Raw genomic sequence first — 22454 nt, forward strand, 5'->3', positions numbered from 1 at the left:
ACATTTCCTTTAAAACATAGCAAAATAAAGCAAAATCCTGTGGTTAAAAATACTTTAGTGATCAAAGTACTTGATGTGAAGGGCTGTCAGAACAACTCTGGGCTCACTGTCTTTGTGGAATTAGAGGTTTTGCTGACTTGAGCCTATAGGCTGAAAGCATAGCTTTGGGACATCTTTCTCATGGGCCACACCTGCCAGGACAGAGGCTGATCTAGTCAACAATCTGATTTCAGTCTCGTACAGAAAATTAGAAGGGAATAGCTCTAGAGTTTTTGCACTGGGGCATTTACTCTCATGTCTTAATCTTCATGTACACAATCCTTTCCACATTTTGGAGAATTAATTAGTTAATAAAAACTAATCCGAGCAAGTATCTTGTCAAAGATTGGAGTTTTGTTTTGGGGTTTCATTTTGTTTATAATATTTCCCAGTATAGAAATGACCTCCTTTAATCTTGAAACATTGAAACTTGCAACAAATACCCTGATATCACAATCAGTAGTTCTGTTAATTTTAGTTACTCACTTGTGTGGGGAAAATAAAATCAGGTGACTTGTGCGTTGGTAAGAACATGAAGTTCTTTGTCTTTCTGATGCATTCAGTTATTTATTTCACAAACATTGTGTACCAGCAATGTTCTAGATGCTGGGGAATAGCAATGAATAAAAATGAAGACTCTACTTTCATGGTGCTTGTATTCCAATATAAATCCTAAAACATTTTTAGGTAGGATCAATGATAACGGTAAGCTACCAAATTTGGGAATATATTCTGGGGAAGCTAATAACAAAGGCTGTTGAGATTTTATTTTATCTCCAATTTATGCTGTTCCAGAGGGGGCCACCTAAGCTTTTGCGACTTTGTGTGTCTCTCTAGCAACTTCTGTTTTGAACACCGAGGGGACTGACGACCTGAATAAATCACTTTTTTAATCGAACGATATATGTAATTATTTGCTGCATAATGTTCTAAGCTCTTTATAACTATTAACACTTAATTTTCATCACAGATCTGTGTAGTAGGTAGTGTTATTATCTCTGTTTTACAAATGAGCCAGCTGGGTAACTTGCCCCAGGTACCCAGTTAGCAAGAAGTAGGATTGAGATTGGAACTCAGGCTCTTAACCACTGCCCTGTTGCATTCTGATATAAATTATAAAATAGTATTTTTAAAAATCGTAAGATATTTCTTTTGTTTTTTCCTCTTTGCCTTTGGGATTTCTCTGAAATTTTAGGGTCATTTACAGGTTTGGGAAGAGGGGAGGAAGTCTGGCTGTCTCTCCCTGCTGCTTCCATTCTGTGGGAACTCCCTGTCCTTTGCCTTCCTGATTCTTTTCACATTGAATTATGTGTTTAATTTGTGTAAATGGAATGTGTTTAATCTAATTTTATTTAATTCTGTGTTTCTCTCAGCGCTGCTAGACTTTCAGTAAGTTCCTTGAAGCAAAGAACTGGTAAATAGATACATTTGACAAATAGGTTAAAGTGTACTGTGTATTACAAATTCTAAAACCAGTTTATTTGAAATTGGGGATTTTCCCCTCCTTCGTGGGACTGCGTAATAGTTTGATTTGGCTGTTTATAAATGTGTAATTGTATTCTAAACAATAGGATAACTGAACAATAGGCCATCTTGTATTGGAATAATAAAACTGGAGACAATACTATTTAAAACTTAGCATATTCAAGAGACATGTCCCTTGAGGGGAAATTCTGTTTACTTTTTAAATTTTTTATTGAAGTATAGTTGATTTACAGTGTTGTGTTAGTTTCAGGTGTTTAGCAAAGTAATTCAGTTATATATACATATATATATATATGTATTTCTATTTCTCTCCAGAGTCTTTTCCATTATAGGTTATTACAAGATATTGAATATAGTTCCCTGTGCTATACAGTAGGACCTTGTTGCTTATCTATTTTATATATAGTAGTGTTTATCTGCTAATCCCAAGCTCCTAATTTATCTCTCCCCACCCCTTCCCCTTTGGTAACCATAAATTTGTTTTCTTTGTCTGTGAGTTTGTTTCAAAATTCATTTCTGTCATTTTTTTAGATTCCATATATAAGTGATATCATGCGATATTCGTCTTTGTCTGACTTACTTTGCGTAGTATGATAATCTCAAGGTCCATCCATGTTGCCGCAAATGGCATTAGTTCATTCATTTTTATGGCTGAGTAATATGCCATTGTATATGTATATCACATCTTCTTTATCCATTCATCTGTGGACGGGCATTTAGGCTGCTTCCATAAGGGAAAGTCTTTAAGCCACTCTAGATTCTGTATTTGGGTAGGTAGCAACATGGTGTTTCTACTTGGTAATTCTCCTACATCTCAGGGATCTTCTGATTAGTTGAGATCAGACCATTTATATTCCTCAGAATCTTCAAGGAGATTCTTGCCTTTTCTCAGGCAAATGTTCTGCTGTTTTGTTCAGTTCCCTCTTGTCCTATCCAGAAACTTCATCACACCTTTCATCTCAACCTTCTTCTCTGTGTCTGAAATATTTCCTTAATGCACTGAAGCTATTTCTGAAATCCTGTTTCTTCAGTGAAACTTTTCATAGTTAAAAGAGAAATCTGGGGCTTCCCTGGTGGCGCAGTGGTTGAGAGTCCGCCTGCCGATGCAGGGGACACGGGTTCGTGCCCCGGTCCGGGAAGATCCCACATGCCGCGGAGCGACTGGGCCCGTGAGCCATGGCCGCTGAGCCTGCGCGTCCGGAGGCTGTGCTCCGCAACGGGAGAGGCCACAACAGTGAGAGGCCCGCGTACCGCAAAAAAAAAAAAAAAAAAAAGAGAAATCTGGTCTCATCTTTATTTCTGCTTATTATTCAAGGGTGAAATTTTATGAACATCCATCGTGCATGGTTCCTTCACTTTACACTTAATGGACTGGTTTATCCTGCACATGACAACTAATATGAGTTGGTTTTGTTCTCGTATTTTGAGCAAAGAACTTGCTTGGCACAGTAAACATGAATTGCAATTCTTTTGGTCATTGGGCCTTTTTTATTTTAGGAAAGAGTTTATCGCATGTGGATGAACATGAAATAAAGTGTTATTAGGTTTGTGTTGGTTTGTTAGGGCTGTCGTAACAAAGTGGCACAGACTGGGTGGCTGAAACGACAGGAATTTATTTTCTTGAAATTCTGGAGGCTAGAAGTCTGAGATCACAGTGTTAGCAGAGATGGTTTCTTCTGAGGCCTCTCTCCTTGGCTTGTAGCTACCTTCTTCTCCCTGTGTCTTTACATGTTCTTGTCTGTGTATGTGTGTCTCCTCTTCTTATAAGGACTCAGTCGTATTGGGTTTGGGCTCATCCATATGACCTCATTTAACTTAATCACCTCTAAAGACACTACCTCCAAATACAGTGGTGTTCTGAGGTATTGTATTGCTGATTAGAACTTCAACATATGAATCTTAGGAAGATCAATTCAGCCATGACAGGGTTGAAATGTACAATATAGTTGTCTTAAATTTTTATGACAAGTTAAAACAAAAATTCCTTTTTAAGCTTAAAAGTAGGCAAAGGAAGAGAACCTTCTGAAGGAGGGGAGATTGTAAGATATTGGTTCGATCTGGCTTAAACCTGGCTAAGTCATTTAGGGCAAAATTCATAGTAATTAGTCTTTTGTCCATACTTTCCCAATTTTTTGGATTTAGTAAAACGTGAAGTATCTTTTAAGTACCTCTAGGTTTCCATGATTCTATTTTAATAATAACTGTTTTGTAATTAGCCCTTACTGCTGATTTAGGAAGGTGTTTGGAGAGGGATTTTTATAACCTCATGTTTGCAGGGTAGAATGCAAAAGGATCAGGGCTTGTGTCAACAAACCTTGATTTGAATTTGAGCTCTTCTGTATTGAGCTGAAGAAAATGGCTGACAAAATCCTTCTCTTGGCATCTTACCAGCTATGTGACTGTGGACAAGTTATGCCACTTACACGAGCCCTAATTTAGTCATCTATGAAATGGGAATAAAGTTGTAAGGAGGCTCTCCTTGGCTTTTGGCCCTTGTCACTGTTGACTACTGCAGCTGGATTCTGTGCAGCTGCCCCCGGCTGCCCCAGTGGCGTGACACTCCATGCCTGTGGACTGCCTGCTCAACTCACATGCCATGGAGGCCACTTGTGGCTCGAGGCCATCAAAGTAGAGCTGAGTTTATATCAGTGTCCCCAACCGTGCTGCTGTGTGACAGATCCCCTCTGATAGACACATGTCCCTTCAGGGAGGATGGGTTGGTTCTGAATAGTTATCATAAAATTAATTTTTTCTTAATCTCCTCTTCCTGTATTTATTTGATCGTCCCAAACGGTTATCAGGACATTGCTCCTCTTTCTACATCTTACCAGGAGGTGAAAGCTTTTGCCGCTTTCAAAACTTTCAAAAAAGTGGGGCAGAGATATCGTTTAGCCTAGGATATCAGATTTTGAGATGCGTGGACCTTAGTATTGCCAGAAGTAAGTGCCGGACCTACGTCTGCTTTTCCTGGTTCAGAGTACCCGCATAGAGAGCTTTCGTGAGAGTTAAATGAAGTGTATGTGTGTGTGTGCTTGTGTGTTTGGGTGGGAAGGGGACAGCAGCATGCCTTCCACATACTTTATTCTAGTTAAACTGAGTTTTCATCCTTTGTGTTGGGATTGCATTTATATAAATCTACCTTTTAAAACACTAAGGTGGCTTTTATTTTGGGGCTTAAATAGATCAACTAATTTAGTATAAGATTTTCCAGTAAAACCATTAACGTGTTGACCAGAGAGTTCTCTATATAGGAGTAAAGAATCCCAAGTTCTTTTAGGATTACCTATTTTAATCATTATATAAGAGCATTAAAACACTGTTGGCAGTAGTATTTGACCTGGAAAAATTCCCATAAACTAACCCATTTAACATTGTCTTTCTCTGGTACCACTGCTGATACCTACTCCTCTAGATCTTGTATTCATCAGAACTTTTTCAGCTGCAAGGGACAGAAACTCAACACAGATAAGCTTAAGCTAACAAGGGAATTTATTTTGATTTAAGTAAAAAATACTGGGGTTAGAAGTATCTTTAAGTAGGGTTAGATCCAGGGACATGTTGGATATTACTGGGACATCTTCTTTGTCTCGAATAGATTTATTTTGTAAAACTGATCAGAAAAATGACTGCCAGTGTCCCCAAGTTTGTATCTTTATGACTTGTAGTTGGAAAGGAAGAAGGGGACTCTTTCTTCCTATGTTCATATATCAAATATCAGGGAAGATTTTGATTGGTTCTGCTTGAGTCACATGGTCATCCCTGAACCTATAACTGGCTGATGGATAGAATAGTGTGGCCAATCACTGTGGCAAAGCAACTTGATTGGCAAGTCCACTGGGATCACATGGGCTGGGAGAGGGATGGTGTTCCAGAGGAAGACTGTTTAGCAGACAGACAAACATATGTCTAGCACAGGTAACTAGCATTTCAAGTCAGCAGGGGTTAGTGTTTATTCTTTTAGCTGAAAGGGAATGGGATGGTAACTGTCAAAATTGTGTAGGATAGGGCTTCCCTGGTGGCGCAGTGGTTGAGAGTCTGCCTGCCGATGCAGGGGCCACGGGTTCGTGCCCCGGTCCGAGAAGATCCCACCTGCCGTGGAGCGGCTGGGCCCGTGAGCCATGGCCGCTGAGCCTGCGCGTCCGGAGCCTGTGCTCCGCAACGGGAGAGGCCACGACAGTGAGAGGCCCGCGTACCGCAAAAAAAAAAAAAATTGTGTAGGATCCATTTGAAATTTCTCTTTTTGCATTTTTAAAAATAAAACATTTTTAATTATTTATTTTTAAAGGTGGTAAAAGATACAGCACATAAAATTGACCATTTTAACCTTTTTTTTATCGCAGTATAATTGCTTTACAAAGTTGTGTTACTTTCTGCTGTACAAATAAGCTGTGCATTAGATTTAAAATCTACTTAAAAAGATGAGGACACACTTGAAAGATGTCCTTCAGGTGGAATATACATTGTATAGACAATCAAATAGTGGAGCATGATTGGCAGTTCCTGAGGTTGATTTAAATGTGGGCATCTTTTTGAGTAAAGGAACAAAAATGACAATAATGGACCCTTTTGCTTTTGTTTTTGGTAGGGTTAGATGATTGCCTGCAGCAGTATGTCTACAAGTTTGAACGGGAGAAGATAAATGGAGAGCAGCTGCTGCAGATTTCCCATCAGGATCTTGAGGAGCTGGGTGTCACACGAATTGGACACCAGGAACTTGTGTTGGAGGCTGTCGACCTTCTCTGTGCACTGGTTAGTTCAGGAAAAGGTGATCTGTACCGCCATGTGTTTTTAAGAATCTCATCTTCTAAATCTCCACAGTTTTGCACTTTAGCTTATCATCATTTTCTTAATGATCCATGGAAGTAGAGCATGAGCTGAAGATAATATCAGAAGGGAAGAAAAGAAATCATTTGCTAGGTAGAGTTGGCAAGCGATGGCCTACAAGTTCAATCTGGCCCGCTATTTTTGTAAATAAAGTTTTATTGGAACGCAACCATGCCCATTCATTTAAGTGTTATCTGTGGCTGCTTTTGTGCTACCGTGGCAGAGATGGGTAGTGGTAACAGGGACCGTGTGGCCCCTCAAATCCTAAAATATTTACTCTCTTGGCCTTTACAGAAAAAGTTGGCCTTTTATGGAAAAAAATTTCTGTATTCATCTTATTTTCTTATCTTTTCAAAAAGAAGAAAAAGATGAAGATGGTCCTGAATGAACATGTCATCTTCTATATTGAAAGGACAAATGGGTTCTGATTTTCGTGTCTGTTTTCGTTACTATAAAAAGCATTTTTATGTTTCACAGATACCCGTGATATTTCAATAACTGATACTGGTGCTTGGAATAATCAACCTGTGGAATGGCAGCTAGATGGGGAAAATGGGAACTTAGTTACATGTCGCAGCTGACTGAGTTTTGGCTTGAACGTGAGTGAGTTAAATCCTGCCAGGTTCCGACTCGTCATTACATCTGTGGCCGTGTGGGTAGTAGCTCTTTTAGGTATGGTTTAAAACCACCTCCAAGGGTACTGTGTTTATAAATTGGTTGGCACAGGGTGGGATCCTTGTCAGTCTGCTGTGATGCCATGCGAAGGATGCTGTTTCCTTAACTGTCAGGATTTGGGCAAAGTCGGCAGCATTCAGGCTGGTTTAGTTACGCTGTGAACCTGAGCAAGGGGTGTATACAATTATATCACCGAGAATGGTGGGAAAAAATGTGCTCCCGATTATTTTGCCATTGCTGGTCCGCGTTCCATTGATTCTTTAACACTTGCTGCATGGTGCGTGTTCTTCTTCCTAAAGTGGATAGAGCCTTGTCTTCTGCTCTGAGATGTGCTACTCTTGTTTAGGAAAGTAATGGGGAAATTATTTGTGGTTGATAAATGAGCTGCCACCAGGAAGATGCTGTGGCCAAGTGATGTGAGAGCTGGTCTGGGAAGCAGGCTTTTGCATTTTAATCCAGGCTTTTCTGCACGCTCCTGGCTCTGTGACCTCCAGGGAGATGGTGGTGTGTGTTTTCCCCATTTGTACAGTGTTGCTCCCCTAGATGTGGCTGTGTACTAACCTGTAAGTGTTTTGCACTGCCCAGAAGATATCTGAGTCCTGTTTATTATTAAAACTGTTTGTTTTTCATACAGTAAGACATGTTTGAGTTTAGTCTTGTCCTTTCTGGAACATTACTTTTTGGACTTTTCTGCTATTTCAGATCGTCTCTTTCACTTCGTGGTAGGACTTGGAGGGCAGGTCAATAACTTTGAAATCCACAGTGTGGGAGGAGAGCAGGCAGGATGGACTGGAGGCACGTTGTGGACCTCAAGTGGGATAATTAACATAACAGCTGCCTCCCCGCTTTCCTCCCTTCCCTACCTCTTAAAATATTAGACTAAAGTGAACAGAGCTGGACAAATGCCAGAACCTAAAGCTGTGTTTTATCTCTTACAATTTCCTCCTAATTTCCTTTGTAGACAAAGTTTTGACCTCAGACTCATTCTGGACATGTTTCGTGTAGCAGGGTGCCAGTGAATGCATTTGACACGAGGGTCACAGAGAGTTCTTAAATGAATGTGCCTTTTCTGGGTTGGGGAGGATTTTAGATCATTTCACTAAAATATCTTTAGCCTTGCTATAATCTCCTTTTAAAATATTCTTATGGTAATGCATCTATTGATTATACTGTGTTTAACCCATTCACACCATATAGATCTTTGTGTATATAAATAGGTGGTAAGTTTTTGCCTTGAACTGTCCATCCCCTGGACAGTTAATATGTGTTTGCTGTTGTCCCTGGTATTATGGAAGACATTTTTATGTAAACAGTTTAGTGGCTGTTGATTTTATGATGGACAGGAAATGAGTAGAATTAGAAGTAAGAGATGGGGAGGAAAAAACAAAAACCACTGGAAAGTTTTGGAAAGAAAAGTGCCGATAGGATCTTTAGGAATCTAAAATAGGGAATAGCTATTGATTAAGGTTCCAAAACCAAGAGGGAGCAAGGAGAAAAACTCCCTTTTGTGAACACTGACCTTGGCTGGCTGGAGTGGCTTAGGAGAGAGTGACTTGTTTTCTGAGGCAAACCAGGACCACTTCCCAGGATTGAGTTCAGAGTCGGAGCCCAATTTTTCTCCCTCTGTCTGGGGCAGAGGGTGACTGGGACCGGCTGTAGAGCTGCTTTTTCCAGTAGCTATTAGCCACATGTGACTATTTACATTAAAATTAATTAAAGTGAAATAATAAAATTCAGTTCCTTAGTCACAGAGCTACATTTCAAGTGCTCAGTAGCTACTTGTGGCCAGTGTCTACCATATTTGGATAGTACAGATAGAGAACATCTTCATCATTGCAGAAAGTTCTGCTGGGGACAGCATTTGTCTCTAGGGTGGGTTTGAGAGTAAAAATGTGTAATTGTGAGACCCATTTTCGTTGCCAGATCAACCAAACCCTAGTTTCCTAAAGACCAAGGCAGGGGCAGATTTGTTTTTAAGGTGGAAGTAGCCTGAGAAAGTGAACAAAGTTGGAATCCTTACACGTATGAAGTGATGCCACCTACCTGTGTGCTTAAGTGAAATACCTGTAATGTATCCACCTGCCCTGGGTGCTTCTGTGCACTCGTGTACCCCTGAGTGTACCCCTGAGATGACTCACTGTTTATCGTTTACCCAGCCATGGCAACAGTTAAAAACTGGTATCCTTTTTGTTATGGGGAGAAATAGTGAAGGAAGAGGAATCTATTCTAGCAATTTGTATTTAACTTGATCTTGCTTATGAACTTATTAAACTGTGAAGTATACTTCTTAGGCTGAAACTTAATTGACCCAAGTCAGTAAAATGGATTTGATTGTGTGACTGTGAAACTCCTTAATCACCATGTATGTTAGACCACAGACAGAGCTAGTAGGAATGGGGAAAGAAAGTGGCAGAGAAGTTGTGTGAGGTTTGTCCTTAGCTAAAATGTGTACAATTTATGACACCAGAAGAGTGAGCATCTGCCTCTTTCCTTTTCTCCTGTCTCATGTGTTGTTTCTCTAGCCAGACCAGGAAATGACCCCTGATGGCTAACTTCTAATGACGTGAGATCTCAGTGGAAGGTTTGTAGTACGTGTCTAGATTTTTGGAGACTCATTTCATTTCTACTTTGTACTGTCTTGATGCCTTATCTTAAATTAAGCAATTTCTGAAGGAGACAGATATTAGGGAAAAGATTAGTGAAAATAATCAGATCTGGTCTGAGAAATTATTCATTTACTGTCTTTCATTGTGGGACACTTAAGTCAATAATCCTTTCCTGATTATGTTTCTATAGTAGAGGTTCTTTGGAGCTAATATAATCAGTTTCTTGTTCTCTTCTTATTGTGGAATGGGGTGGAAGGGGATGGAATTTTCCTTCCTTTCTTTGTTCCTTCTTTACTGCTTTTTAAAATTATAATCTATATAGAAAAAGCAAAACTGCAGTGACAGAAAGAAGATCAGAGGTTGCCAGGGCCTGGGGGTTGGGGAAAGTGACTATGCAGGGGTATGAGGGATGTTTTGGGGGCGATGCAAATGTTCTGTATGGTGACTGTGATGGTGCTTATGTGACTATATACATGTGTTCAAATTGATTATGTCGTGCACTTAAAATTAGTGAGTTTTATGCATCATAAAGTATACCTTAATAAAACTGATTAAAATTTCTGAAGTACCTTAAAACATAAAATAAAATTATAATCTATTATAGCTACATCTGTCTATCCTTCTAGTCCCACGATTTGTTTTTTGGGAAAACAAAAAAAAAAGAATCAGAGAAACTGAATGGAAATGAAAAGAACCAGTTAACAAGCTACATTCTCCTTTATTTTAATATTAAAAGTGGTAGGTTTGTAGAAGATTGAGGTTTAAAACTTCCTGTAACAATAAGATGAATTTAATCCTCTTTGAGTTCAAGAAATAAATGTTGTCTACAGTAATAAAAGTTCCGAGTAATTCATGGTGTCATTGGCTATAGAAAGCTGAGTTTCCTGCTTTTAGTTCAGAGCTCTTGTTATAAGTCGGCAGGCTGACTGAATAAGGGGACACTTCCCTTTAATCATAGTCACAAGTGCTTCAAAACAGGCTGTGTCACGTGGCTCTTTATCCACTCAGTTTTGGGTCTTTGATTCTCTGATTTAAAAAGCCATGGTGGGGCTTCCCTGGTGGCGCAGTGGTTGAGAGTCCGCCTGCTGATGCAGGGGACAGGGGTTCGTGCCCCGGTCCAGGAAGATCCCACATGCTGCGGAGCGGCTGGGCCCTGAGCCATGGCCAAAGAGCCTGCCGTCCGGATCCTGTGCTCCGCGACGGGAGAGGCCACGGCGGTGAAAGGCCTGTGTACCGCAAAAAAAAAAAAAAAAGCCATGGTGAAAATGCATCTTTTTATTTTTGTCTTCTCTACTGAAAGACAGTGCCACATTTTGGTCTCCAGAAAATGACAGTGGAAAAAAAATATGAATATCAAGTTTAGACGGAACATCACTGTTAATACAGAAGACTCATTTTTGTTCTGAAATTTACATTTTTTTTTAAAGCTCACAAAGACAATTTCAGTTAATGCATCTGAAGAGTTTTTTTTCTTTATAATTGTTCTTAACTCTTTTCTATATAAATTTTTTAAAAATATTTTTTATTTTCTAAGAAGCAACATGCCACATAAATTTAAACTTCACATAAAACCTAATGAAAGTTTGCAATGTTTTCATTCAGGGTATTGTCTTTTGTTGTTACTGTTGCTACTTACCATTGTTCATCTTGCCAAAAGAAAAAAGTTCTCACAGACTCCCTGGTTTATTTATGCTTTATGTCTCTTGATTTGGGGTCATGGCTCACCCCTCCCTGAGGCATTAGAGATGGGGCTATAACAGAGGAGGGACCAAGGGACAGGCTAGATGCAGTGGGGACAAAAGCAGTGATCAGATCCAAAGAGGGCCCAGCGGCCTCTCAGAAGAGTGAGGTCCAGTTTGGCCGAAGCTGGCTGAAAGAAGCTTCTAACACATCATAGGGGATGGAGCAGGTGAGGATAGAACTTAGGGGGGTTAAACAGTTTGCTAGTTTGTGCTAGATCCAGGATGACTGGCCACTTCTCTTTTTTCTTGTCCAGTGCCCATCCTGGTTTCTGTCTCATCGCTTTGCCCGTTCTTGGACAGGGCGTGTGGAAGGGGGCATATACAGCATCATGATCCAAAGCTTGTACCCTCGATGCAGATTGCCTTGGTTAGAATCGCACCCGACTCCCACCCATTAGCTGTGTGACTCCGGAGAATTTATTGAATGTCTCTGTGCCTCAGTTTTCTTACCTGCAAAATAGAGATAATATCACTTCCACCCTCATACGCTGTTTTACCTGAGATAATATTTGCCGAGCACTAAGCCCGGTTTCTGGCATAAAGTGTTCAATAGTGTTGGCCATATATTATAACCAGTTTTTAAATGATACCACATTCTTGCTTTGGGATGCTATTGACACAGTTTAACATACCCCAGAAATATTTTCACTTTTTTCTTAAAAAAAGGATGAAACGCCAATTTAGGATGTGTACATACAATTGAATACTGAAATTCATCCTCCCCCCAAAGTCATGTCAGATTTACATGTCATTTCTTGTCGTTACTTGGGATTTGTTCTTTATCTGGAAGAGAGTAGTCTAGGGCAATATTATCACGTGAAACGGAATTTTTGAAAGCATCCAGGTAAGTCAAACACTGTTCAGAAAGAACGGAGGTTAGAAGCTCACAAGATGGAAATGACTTTCCAGGTGAATTGATGTTTAGTCAGTGCTGTTCCGTTTCTGTGTGACTTTTATCTGATGGAAATCCCTCCATTCAATGACTGCTTTACGTCTGCTGTCCTGGAAACGCAGTCATGAGTAATACACGCAGAGCCCAGCTCTCGCAGACCTTGCATCTGACTTAGAAAGACAGCAGTGAACAAGGTGGTTCAGAGATGACAGAGGTGATGGCTAGAGAGTGACCTCAGGAGGTACTTGGCAGTGTCTGGAGACATTTTTGTTTGTCACAACTGGGGACCGGATGCTACTGATACCTAACGAGTAGAGGCCAGCTAAACATTCTACCATCTACAGGAATCCCACCCCCCAACCCAAACAAACGATTATTAGGCTTTCAGTGTCACTAGGGCCCAGGATGAGGAACTGCTCCAGATGGTCCTGGAAGCCTTGAAGAGGAGGGGACATTTGGCTAATTAGGATGTGATAGGAAAGAGCTGTCCATGCCAACCTTTGTGGGAGGAGAATTTCGGGAAGAGAAACTAGCAAGACAAAGTCCCTGAGGCAAGAGGAACAGAGGCAAGACTGGTATGGCCCATGTGGGTGAGATCAACACTGTGAGCAAATCATGTAGGGTTTTGTGGCTGACATAGGAGTTATTCAGGTAACTCAGTGGGTTTTTGGTTATTATGAGAGTTTGGACATTGTTGATTGTTTTGAATTTTTCCCTTTGATTTTGTTTTCCAGAATTACGGCCTTGAAACCGACAATATGAAAAACTTGGTTCTAAAACTGCGAGCATCTTCCCACAATTTACAGAATTACATAAGCAGCCGGAGAAAAAGTCCAGCCTATGATGGGAACACCTCCCACAAGCCCCCCAATGAGTTCCTGACTTCTGTGGTGGAGCTCATAGGCGCTGCCAAGGCCTTATTAGCTTGGCTGGACCGGTAAGTGATGGGTGTGCTTTACTGTCCTGTAAAAGGAGGGTCTGAGATGCAGAGAAGTCAGTGTTTTGCCTGAGGAAGAGGAACCTTTATCCCTTTCTTGCCCTTGCCATTGGACCTGTCCCGGAGTTTGGGGTCAGTGGTCCATTTTAGGGTCCCTTTGGAAGTTCCTGAGGTGAATAGCAGGAACAAATTAACCTCAGCTTAGAGAAGAGTTTAAGTTGAGTTTTACTGAGGTTAAACGTTACTGGTTATTTGTTTGTACGAAGGCTGTTAGTTGACTTTTGAAGGGATGTTCATTCTCTTGGCTGATTTTTGGATGTGTTTCCATCTAGAACTTCTCTGTCTCTGTTCTATTGAGATTCCTATTTTGTGTGTTTCTTGAGAGGAAACAGTTACATAACAATTTAAACCAGCCTGTTGTGTAGCTGTGCTTGTTAACACACAGTGTGGGAATCCCAGTGGGTTCATCCTCTCCACTTTTTTTTTTTTTAAGAGAATTTCCGTTGCTTTCTAGGGCTCCATTTACAGGAATCACTGATTTCTCTATAACGAAGAACAAAATCATTCAGCTTTGCTTGGACCTGACCACTACAGTCCAGAAGGTCAGTACATCACTGGTGTTTTTCTAAAAGTTTTTTTTCCGTTTTCCTTTTCTTCAAAGGGTTTACATGCAGGTATGAAGTACCATTCTTTCTCCCCCTTTATCCCCCCATCAGAGCTGGGGAGAGATGAAGGGCTTTAAGTTAGATGAATTTACAGATAGTTTCTATGAAAAATGACCAGTGACCTTTACATCAAAGATTACCTTCTTTTGCTTTAAAATAGTTGAGCTAATAGCCCTGTACTTTCTCTAAAATGTTAGCGCACTTAATTTTTTTTAAATAGAAATTCTGGAGTAACTACATTTCACCATAATCTTTGTTCTGAGTATGTTACTGTATCTGCTTGTTAATTTTCTTTTATTTTGACCTCTGGTGGTTAGGTTAACCAGTCAGTAGGAGCTTGGTGGTGATTCAGTAACAAACAGCCCCCAAACCTGAGCAATTTATTCCTGGATTATCTACGTCCAAATGGGTCAGCTGAGGGATCTGCTTCAGCTCGCCTCACTTCAGGTTGTAGGCTAACAGAACAACCAGTATCTTATGTTGTTTGTCTCTGGGGCAGAGGTGCAGAGAACCTGGGTGATTCTCACACTGACAAATGTTCTGGTTTGGAAGTGACGCGTCAGTTTCACACACAGCTCATTTGCCAGACCTTCACATCTCAGTGAAGGCCAGGAAGATATTAACTGGCATGTAGCAGACTGTTGTAAAATTATTTTTGAATTGAGTTGAGGCCATAAAATGTAAGGAAGAACTTGTTCTTTTTTCACATCTCACTAGGTTTGAAAATTCTGTGATTGCACATTTGTTTCCACTGGTGATTTGGCAAAAAGTAAAGAACATCCTTTCCTCAGTTCCAACCGTGCCATAAAATAGATGCAGTTCTGAAAAGCTATGTGCTTTCTGTCTGTTCCCGGAACATGAAGAGTGAAGTTTGGCTGTTGTTTAAGGTCCAGTCCTGAGCAGCCCTTGAACTTGAGGCACGTGGGACTTCATCATTGTGCTTTTGAGGCCATGTTCTTAGGAAAATGCTCAGAGCAGTAAAGTGGCTCTGAGTTTCAGCTCTTTTTTATGGTACATAAAATAATCTTGACAGAAAGAGTCTGATACCAATCACGGTGCATTCATCATGTAGCCACCAAGTCCTGGCATTTGCGGTAGAGGCTGCCCAGGGCTACAGATCCCACTCAGAAGGGTGCCCACTGGGCATTCTCATCACTTACCCCTGTTTACTGGGGCCGCACGATGCCTGGCCCATGATTCATGGTACTTTTTAAATGTGTGTTTAAACGAATGAGATAATGCTTTTGACAAATACGCTGTGGAGAATTTGTCGCTTATCAGGAAAAATTTAACCCAAACTTAAGGGACACAACACGTATTGTTTCTATTTGTGTTTATTTTTTGTTTTTGTTTTCCTTTTGGTGCTCATTGAGCGTATGCTTCAGAGACAGACAGCTATGGGTTCAAATCCTACCGCTACCATTACTTAGCCCTGGGACATTGGACAAGTCACTTCAAACTTATGAGTCTCAATTTTCTTACCTGTAAAACGGGAATACTAACAGTTACCTTACCAGATGATTTGCTGGAATTTCTACAAGTTATTGTGGAGTAAGAAAAAAGGGAAAAAAAGTGTAAGAGGAAGACAAATGGTGACCAAAATTTTTAAAAATGTATGTATATATGTATTTGTAATATGTAGTACATCTGAAAACCTATATACAAAGGAATATATAAATACAGTGGGCAATTTGGAAGAAAAGTTGGGTTTACTTTGGCTGGAAGAAAAGTTGGGTTTACTTTGGCTGGGAGAAAAGTGGGGAGAGAATGTAGGAGGCAAGCCAAAGAACAGAAAACACTTATTCTTTTACAAAAAGCATGTATGTGACCACATTTACTCATGCAAAATTAGATCTAGAGAATTAGTATAGAATATTTAAAAAATAGTAATACCTACATCAAAAGATTATGAAGATTAAATAAGATATATGTATAGCACAGTGCCTACTTAAGAAATAGTAGCCTATAGTAGGAAATATAAAAATCTTTTCTGGTACTGCTTTTCTGGAGCCGAACTTGTGGCTTAAGAAGACGACAAAGTTAACAAACATGTTGGGATTTCTGGTACTTTTTAGTTTATTTAAATTTGAACAATTTTTAAGGATTAAGACTGGTAATGTATAAATATATATGGGAATGTCATTTTGTGAACTTAGTTTGAAAAACATGTTTAGCTCTTGACGGACGTGTGTTTTCTGTAGTAATTGGAGAACGTAGTCGCTTTGGCAAGTAGTAAAATCTGTGTGCACAGTTGAAGGATGAGTGGAATGTCTTTTTCCACGTGCGGTGTCGTGGCAGCAGCAAGGCTGAATTTGCCAGGAGTTTCACACCCTCTCACAACTGTGAGAAGTGCAGTTTTTCTCCAAACTTCTTGGCAAAAGATCTTTTGACTCTTTAGGAAGAAACCTGCCTTTTCCATTTATTGCTTTTTTTTTTTCCTGAAGAATTGAAGGAATAAAAGCTGTGTCTCTTTATTTCTGATGACAAGGAACATGTTCTCCTAGAGTCTTTTTTCTCTGTGTCCGTGTGTTTGAAGACAGGCCTTTGTTTGTCCCTTTTCTTCTTTCTCTGTTCCACATACTGCCACTCTCCCCGCCTCTTTCTTGTTCCTTTCTCTGCATCCTTCCCTCTGATGACAGTGTGTACCTCTCCAGATTGGAAGGATAAACAGTTGTTGTTTTCTTCCTCCATAAGAAAAGGGCACTCTTCTTCTTCCTTGTGCTAATTAACTTTTTTTCTTTCCTTTTTTTAGTTGAAGTATAGTTAATTCACCATGTTGTGTTAGTTTCAGGTGTATAGCAAAGCGATTCATTTACGTCCCACGCCGAGTCCGTGGATAGACCTTCCATCCAGTTTTCAGGCTATAATTTCAGGTGAAGTCTCCTGGTGGGAAGGGATTCTGATCTCTTTCTTTAATTGGTCCTCCTCAAGTTGCGAGGGCATGAAAACTGGCAGGAGACAACATGGCAGTGGTAGATGCCGGGTTCCAGTGTAGGAAGAAATGCTGAGCAGTAGAGAGCCCAGAAAAACTGCGTGGAGAGAAAGCATACCGTCCAGCAGAGGAGGGAAAGTCAGGAGACCATTTCTGGGAGCTGGTTGGGTCTCAGGTGTGGACTGTCTGCCTGACCTGTGTTGTCACGTTTAATTCTCAACAGTTCTCTGAGACAGGTTTTATCATCCGCACTTTCCAGAGAAGGAAACTGAGCCATGGAGAGGTTAAACCCATCTCCCAAGGCTCCTCAGTTAGTAAGAGAGTAGAATAAGGAAGAGTGGCAAGAAGGGGCAGCTGCTAGCTGCCCTGGCTGGGTCTCTGCCAGGTTGATTGGCCTGCGTCTGCTGATTCAGGTGACCAAGGAATGTGACAAAGTCAGGCCTGCTGTCGGGGTCATAAGGGCTGACTTGCTTCCAGTTCTTCTTTTTACCATTCTGTTGCCTTCATGCCAAATAGCATGAAGTCAGGCCTGCAGCTGCTTCCTCCCGGTAGGAATGGGTGTGGGAACCCACGTTCACAGGGGCGGAAGGTAAAAAGCGGCGCTTTCACATGCTGCCTTGGACAGTCCGTGGAGACAGGTGCGCCCCTCTCCCACTGGCTCCATCACCACAGGAGCCCATTTTCCTAGTGGCTTCTTGGATCCGTCAAGGAATCAACCATGAGGTCACACATGCACCTTGATGCTTGGGCCCCGGTGTATGGACAGGAGCTCTCTGCCGGTGGGTGATTACCTCCTGAGGACAACAGCCCTCGTGTCATTTGGGATGTGTAGTGAAAAATCATAAACACAAATCATTAGTTTTATTTCTAGCACGAGACTGTGTAAGTATTCTGTTTTGCTACAGTTGACATTTATTTGAGAATTCTGTCCTTCAGATGGTGTGTGTAGGGGAGGGGCCGTCACAGCAGTTGACGGTTTAGTTCCACGCACAAGTTGGAGGACGAAAAGCACAATTTTGAACTGTAATCATTCATATTTTACAGCAGTTGTTCCTGGAGTTTGAATTTATGTCTGATTCACACATGCAAAAATACATTCCTAAGTTTCCTTTTTTTAAGTGTTTTCTCACTAGGCTGCTCTTTTCCTGAGAGTCTGTGTAAATTTGGGGAGCAGTAGAGTGACTATTATTTCCCACATTTTTACCTAGTAGAGAAAATTTAAAAACCTTTTAAGAAGAAGGCACCTAACATCTGATTAAAAAATGACATAGGGTAGAATATCATACATTTTCACCCCTACCCCCAGTGGCAGTAAAATGTGACCTAAAATGACATTTTTGATTGAAGTGAACATCTTTGATGAATCCAGCAGACTTGATCAGTATCCTTCCTGTACATAACATAATTCGCATTTTCCTTCGGGTGCCCCAGTTTGGGATTTACTGAATGATGCCAAATAAACTGTCAAGAATCCTGTTGATCTCCCTCTTCTTCTGCATGCACTCTGCCGTGTTGATTGAAATCTGCTGTAGGTACGCTTTAGAAGGTTAACTGAGAGTTTCACGTTCCACCGGACAATGCTTATTCCTATCATCAGCTAACTGGGTTCCTACGGTTCCGAGTCTTTTGTTCTTACGCTGAGTAAACAATGCTTTGCATTCCAGCCCATTCTTTAATGTCATCAATAGCATACCTCAAGACCACTTTTCTGGCAGTGTGTTAATGAACGTTTTGTTGAACGCTTTTCATCTATTAAGGACTGAAATACCTGATTTAATCTCAGCGGTGCTTAAAATAAACTCTGTGGCTAAATTTACTCAAGCCCTTATTTGAAAGCTATTCTTATGGGCAGGCCCAGAGCGAAAGACTCCAGGCTTGTTGGCCCAGTGCTGGCTCAGCCTGGGGTCACATTTGAGAGTCATTGTCAACTTTCTTGGACTCTTTCTGGCTTCCTACTCTCTGTACGGTCTGGATAATAGGTGGACTTTCAGTTCTGGTGATTTTTGTAGGCTTTCTGATTAAATAATTGGTCAGATGGGTCCTTGGATGATTAGCGTCCTGGGTCAGGAGAGATTGAAATCTTAGGAGGAGTCAAATGTCAGCTCCTTTCCTGTCGTGCCCTCTTCTTCCATCCAGGTCTCTCCTCCAGATGGTCCAGGACCGCTCAGGCTGCAGGGTGGGAGGTGTGTCAGGGACCTCCTTGGACCCCAGGAAATAATCTAGTGAGCTAAGCCAACGGTTTCTGAAAGTTTTTAGCTCTTATAGTTTTCATTTTCTTCTTTCTTCCTTTAGGATTGCCTTGTAGCAGAAATGGAGGATAAAGTTCTGGCTGTAGTAAGTATACCTTCTAAAAGTTACAGTAAAATTCCTTTTCCCAAAACAGTGGGAATCACATGAATTAACGTAAATGTACTGTGGCTAATGAAATACCGGCTTTTGGGATGTGAGTCTATTAATTTAGGTGGAAAAGGAAGAATAAAAATTATTTAACAATATGACCAACTCCTGTGAAAATTCCTGTGCTTAACTTGGGTATATTGGGGTCTCTGCTTTACTCTTTTTTTCCCTGCTCTGAACCCTTCATCAGGGTACAATTATACTTAAATTACTAACTAGCCTGTTAATCAGGGTGAAACTGATGTGCAAATTTCACTTTAGGACATTGTGTTTAAAAAAAAAATCTTGGCAAAAAACCTTATGATAGAGGGGAGATGTACTGTGACTGTTTAAAGAGCATTCTGTAACTATTCATCATCGCTTCCTCCTTTTGACATAAGCCAGCCTGCGCTCTTTTGATAAGGCCTTCCTCCTACTGGTGTTGAGGAAATTAGCAATGAAACTTCTATAAATATATTTTCCATAAATAGGGAGGCTAAACACATTGGAGGAATGTAAAAAGTGTCACTTCTTGGATTCTCCCCCCTTAGGAAAAAAAAAAATCACTCTTTGGAATCTCCTGATTTCCGTAGCTGTTTAATTTTCAAAGGTTAGATGAATCTGATCGGGAGAAATAACCACACGTAGCCACTGTGATTTCTACACGGGGACCACTTAATAGGGATCCTCACGTCTCTACAGTTGTACCTGCTCAGTGTTTGGCGTTCAGAGAATGTGAGCCATCACTAAAAAGATCATAGACCTAAATGTAAAACGCAAAACTATAAAATGCCTAGAAATAACAGGAGAAAATCTTGGTGACCTCGGGTTTGGCGATGAGTTTTTAGATACAACACAAAAAGCGTGATCCATGAGAGAAAAACGGATGAGGTAGACGGCATTAAAATGAAAAACACTGCTCCATCAATGCACTGAGAATGAAAAGACAAGACTGGGAGAAACTGTTTTCTGAAACACATATCAGATAAAGGACTTGTAGCCAAAATACACAGAGAATTCTTAAAACTCAATAATAAGAAAACAAACAACCTAATTAAAAAGTGGACAAAAGGTCCGAACAGACGCCTCATGGAAAATGATATACAGCTGGCAGATAAGTATATGAAAAGATGTTCAACATCATGTTTCATTAAGGAATTGCAAATTAAAGTAACAAGGTACCACTATACACCTATTAGGATAACTGTAATCCAACACGTGACGGCACCAAATGTGGGGCAGTAGGAACTCTTGTTCGTTGCTGATAGGAATGCAAAGTGGTACAGCCACACTGGAAGACCCTGTGGCAGTTTTTTACAAAACTAAACATACTCTTACCCTACGATCCAGCAGTTGTACACCTAGGTATTTACCCAGAGGAAAGAAGCTTATATCACAAGAACCTTCACAGGACGTCATAGCAGCTTTAATCCTAACTGCCAAAACTTAGAGGTAGCCAAGATGGCCTGTAGGTGACTGGTAAACAAACTGGTACATCCAGACAATGGAATGTTATTCAGCAATAAAAAGAAATGAGCTATCAAGCCTTGAAAAGATATGGAGGAATCTTAAATACATATGACTAAGCGAAAGAAGCCAGTCTGAAAAGGCTACGTACTGTATGATTCCAACTATACAGGATTCTGGAAAAGACAAAACTATAGAGACAGTGAGGAGATGGGTGATTGCCAGGGGCTCATAGTAGGAGAGTGGGGACAGACAAGTAAGTGGAGCAGAGGGAACTTTTACGGTAGTGAAGCTCTTCTCTATGATACTGTGATGGTGAACATATGACATTATGCATTTGTGAAAACCCGTAGAACTGTACACCACAGAGGGTGAACCCTGATGTAAACTACAGACCTTAGTTAACAATAATGTAACACTATGGTTGATCAGTTGTAACGCATGTACCACACTAACGCAAGATGTTAATAAAATCTTGTTATTATTAACTGTTATAATAATATAACTGTGTTGGAAACTGTGTTGGGGTAGGGAAGGAAGTATATAGAACTCTAATTTCTGCTCAGTTTTTCTCTAAAAGCTGTTTAAAATATAAAATCTATTTTAAAAAAAAGGTGCAGGGCTTCCCTGGTGGCGCAGTGGTTTAGAGTCCGCCTGCCGATGCAGGGGACACGGGTTCGTGCCCCGGTCCGGGAAGATCCCACATGCCGTGGAGCGGCTGGGCCCGTGAGGCATGGCCACTGAGCCTGCGCGTCCGGAGCCTGTGCTCCGCAACGGGAGAGGCCACAACAGTGAGAGGCCCGCGTACCGCAAAAAAAAAAAAAAAAAAAAAAAGGTGCAGGCAAAAGTATATATTTTTTTACCTTGTCCGTATTTGGTATGCAGAGAATGTGAGCAATCCCTAAAAAACCACACAGATGGCTGGGGAATACAGGATTCTTTAACTGCTGAAAGGGGGTTTCTGCGCAGCCTGTGCGCTTCAGTGCTTGTAAACGAGTTAATATAAAAGGTGCACTTTTTAAGCAAAGCTGAAATAGTGGCGCTATTCCCACACATTGCAAACGTGGAACCCAAGTGCCATGTGTTCACTGAGCAGTATTATCACAGTACTATCACAACCAGAGCTAAAGATGATAGGTGAAGTGCATTAAAAAAAAAATTCAGCCGGAGATAAACTTGGTTAATGATTGAACCTTCCCTGTTTGCCTCTCCAACTCTAGGTCAAGGTTTTAAATGGCATCTGTGATAAAACAATCCGATCTACCACGGATCCTGTTATGAGCCAGTGTGCATGTCTGGAAGAAGTTCACTTACCAAACATTAAACCTGGGGAAGGCTTGGTAAGAATTCTGGCAACACTTGTTTATTTTCAGATAACATCATCATTTATTAAAGTTGGTGTGTATGTGTGTGTGTGTTTTTAAATTCCTTATTGCTTTCACTAGAATTCTGAATAGTAGAATTCAGTTAGACTGTCTTCCATTATGTAGTTAGGAATTTTCCATCCTGAACTGTTGATAAGTTTTATGTCTTCAAAGTATAAAAATAAATAGTTTTAAAACTATATACTCATATCTCGAAGGAATTGTCTTAACAGTTTTACTTTTAGGTCTTAGCAATTTAAGGAGATAGAAAACATTTCCACAAAGGAAAGGTGGTCTCTGGGTATGAAACAACATCTGCTTTGAAGTCTCTGTTACCACTTCGGCTGAGAAGAGACTGGCTGAAAGAAATGATTCTTAAGAAGAAGTTCAGAAATGCTTTAGAAGCACTGTATGAGCTCTGTAATAACAGGCCCTGAGAATACATTATAC

At 40.6% G+C, this 22454-nt stretch overlaps 1 protein-coding gene across 3 annotated transcripts in view; it reads left to right on the forward strand.

Moving 5' to 3' along the window:
- The window catches only part of CNKSR3 (CNKSR family member 3), a 100022-nt gene that overhangs the window by 57190 nt on the left and 20378 nt on the right, over positions 1-22454 (forward strand). For all 3 annotated transcript variants that reach the window (XM_065888551.1, XM_065888553.1, XM_065888552.1), the window contains exons 2-6: positions 6110-6273; positions 12998-13200; positions 13715-13802; positions 19090-19131; positions 21861-21980. In XM_065888551.1, coding sequence (XP_065744623.1) covers positions 6110-6273; positions 12998-13200; positions 13715-13802; positions 19090-19131; positions 21861-21980 — 617 coding nt within the window. The remainder of the gene's footprint in view (positions 1-6109; positions 6274-12997; positions 13201-13714; positions 13803-19089; positions 19132-21860; positions 21981-22454) is intronic.

The sequence above is a fragment of the Phocoena phocoena genome, chromosome 12, assembly GCF_963924675.1.
Source record: "Phocoena phocoena chromosome 12, mPhoPho1.1, whole genome shotgun sequence".
NCBI lineage: Eukaryota > Metazoa > Chordata > Mammalia > Artiodactyla > Phocoenidae > Phocoena > Phocoena phocoena.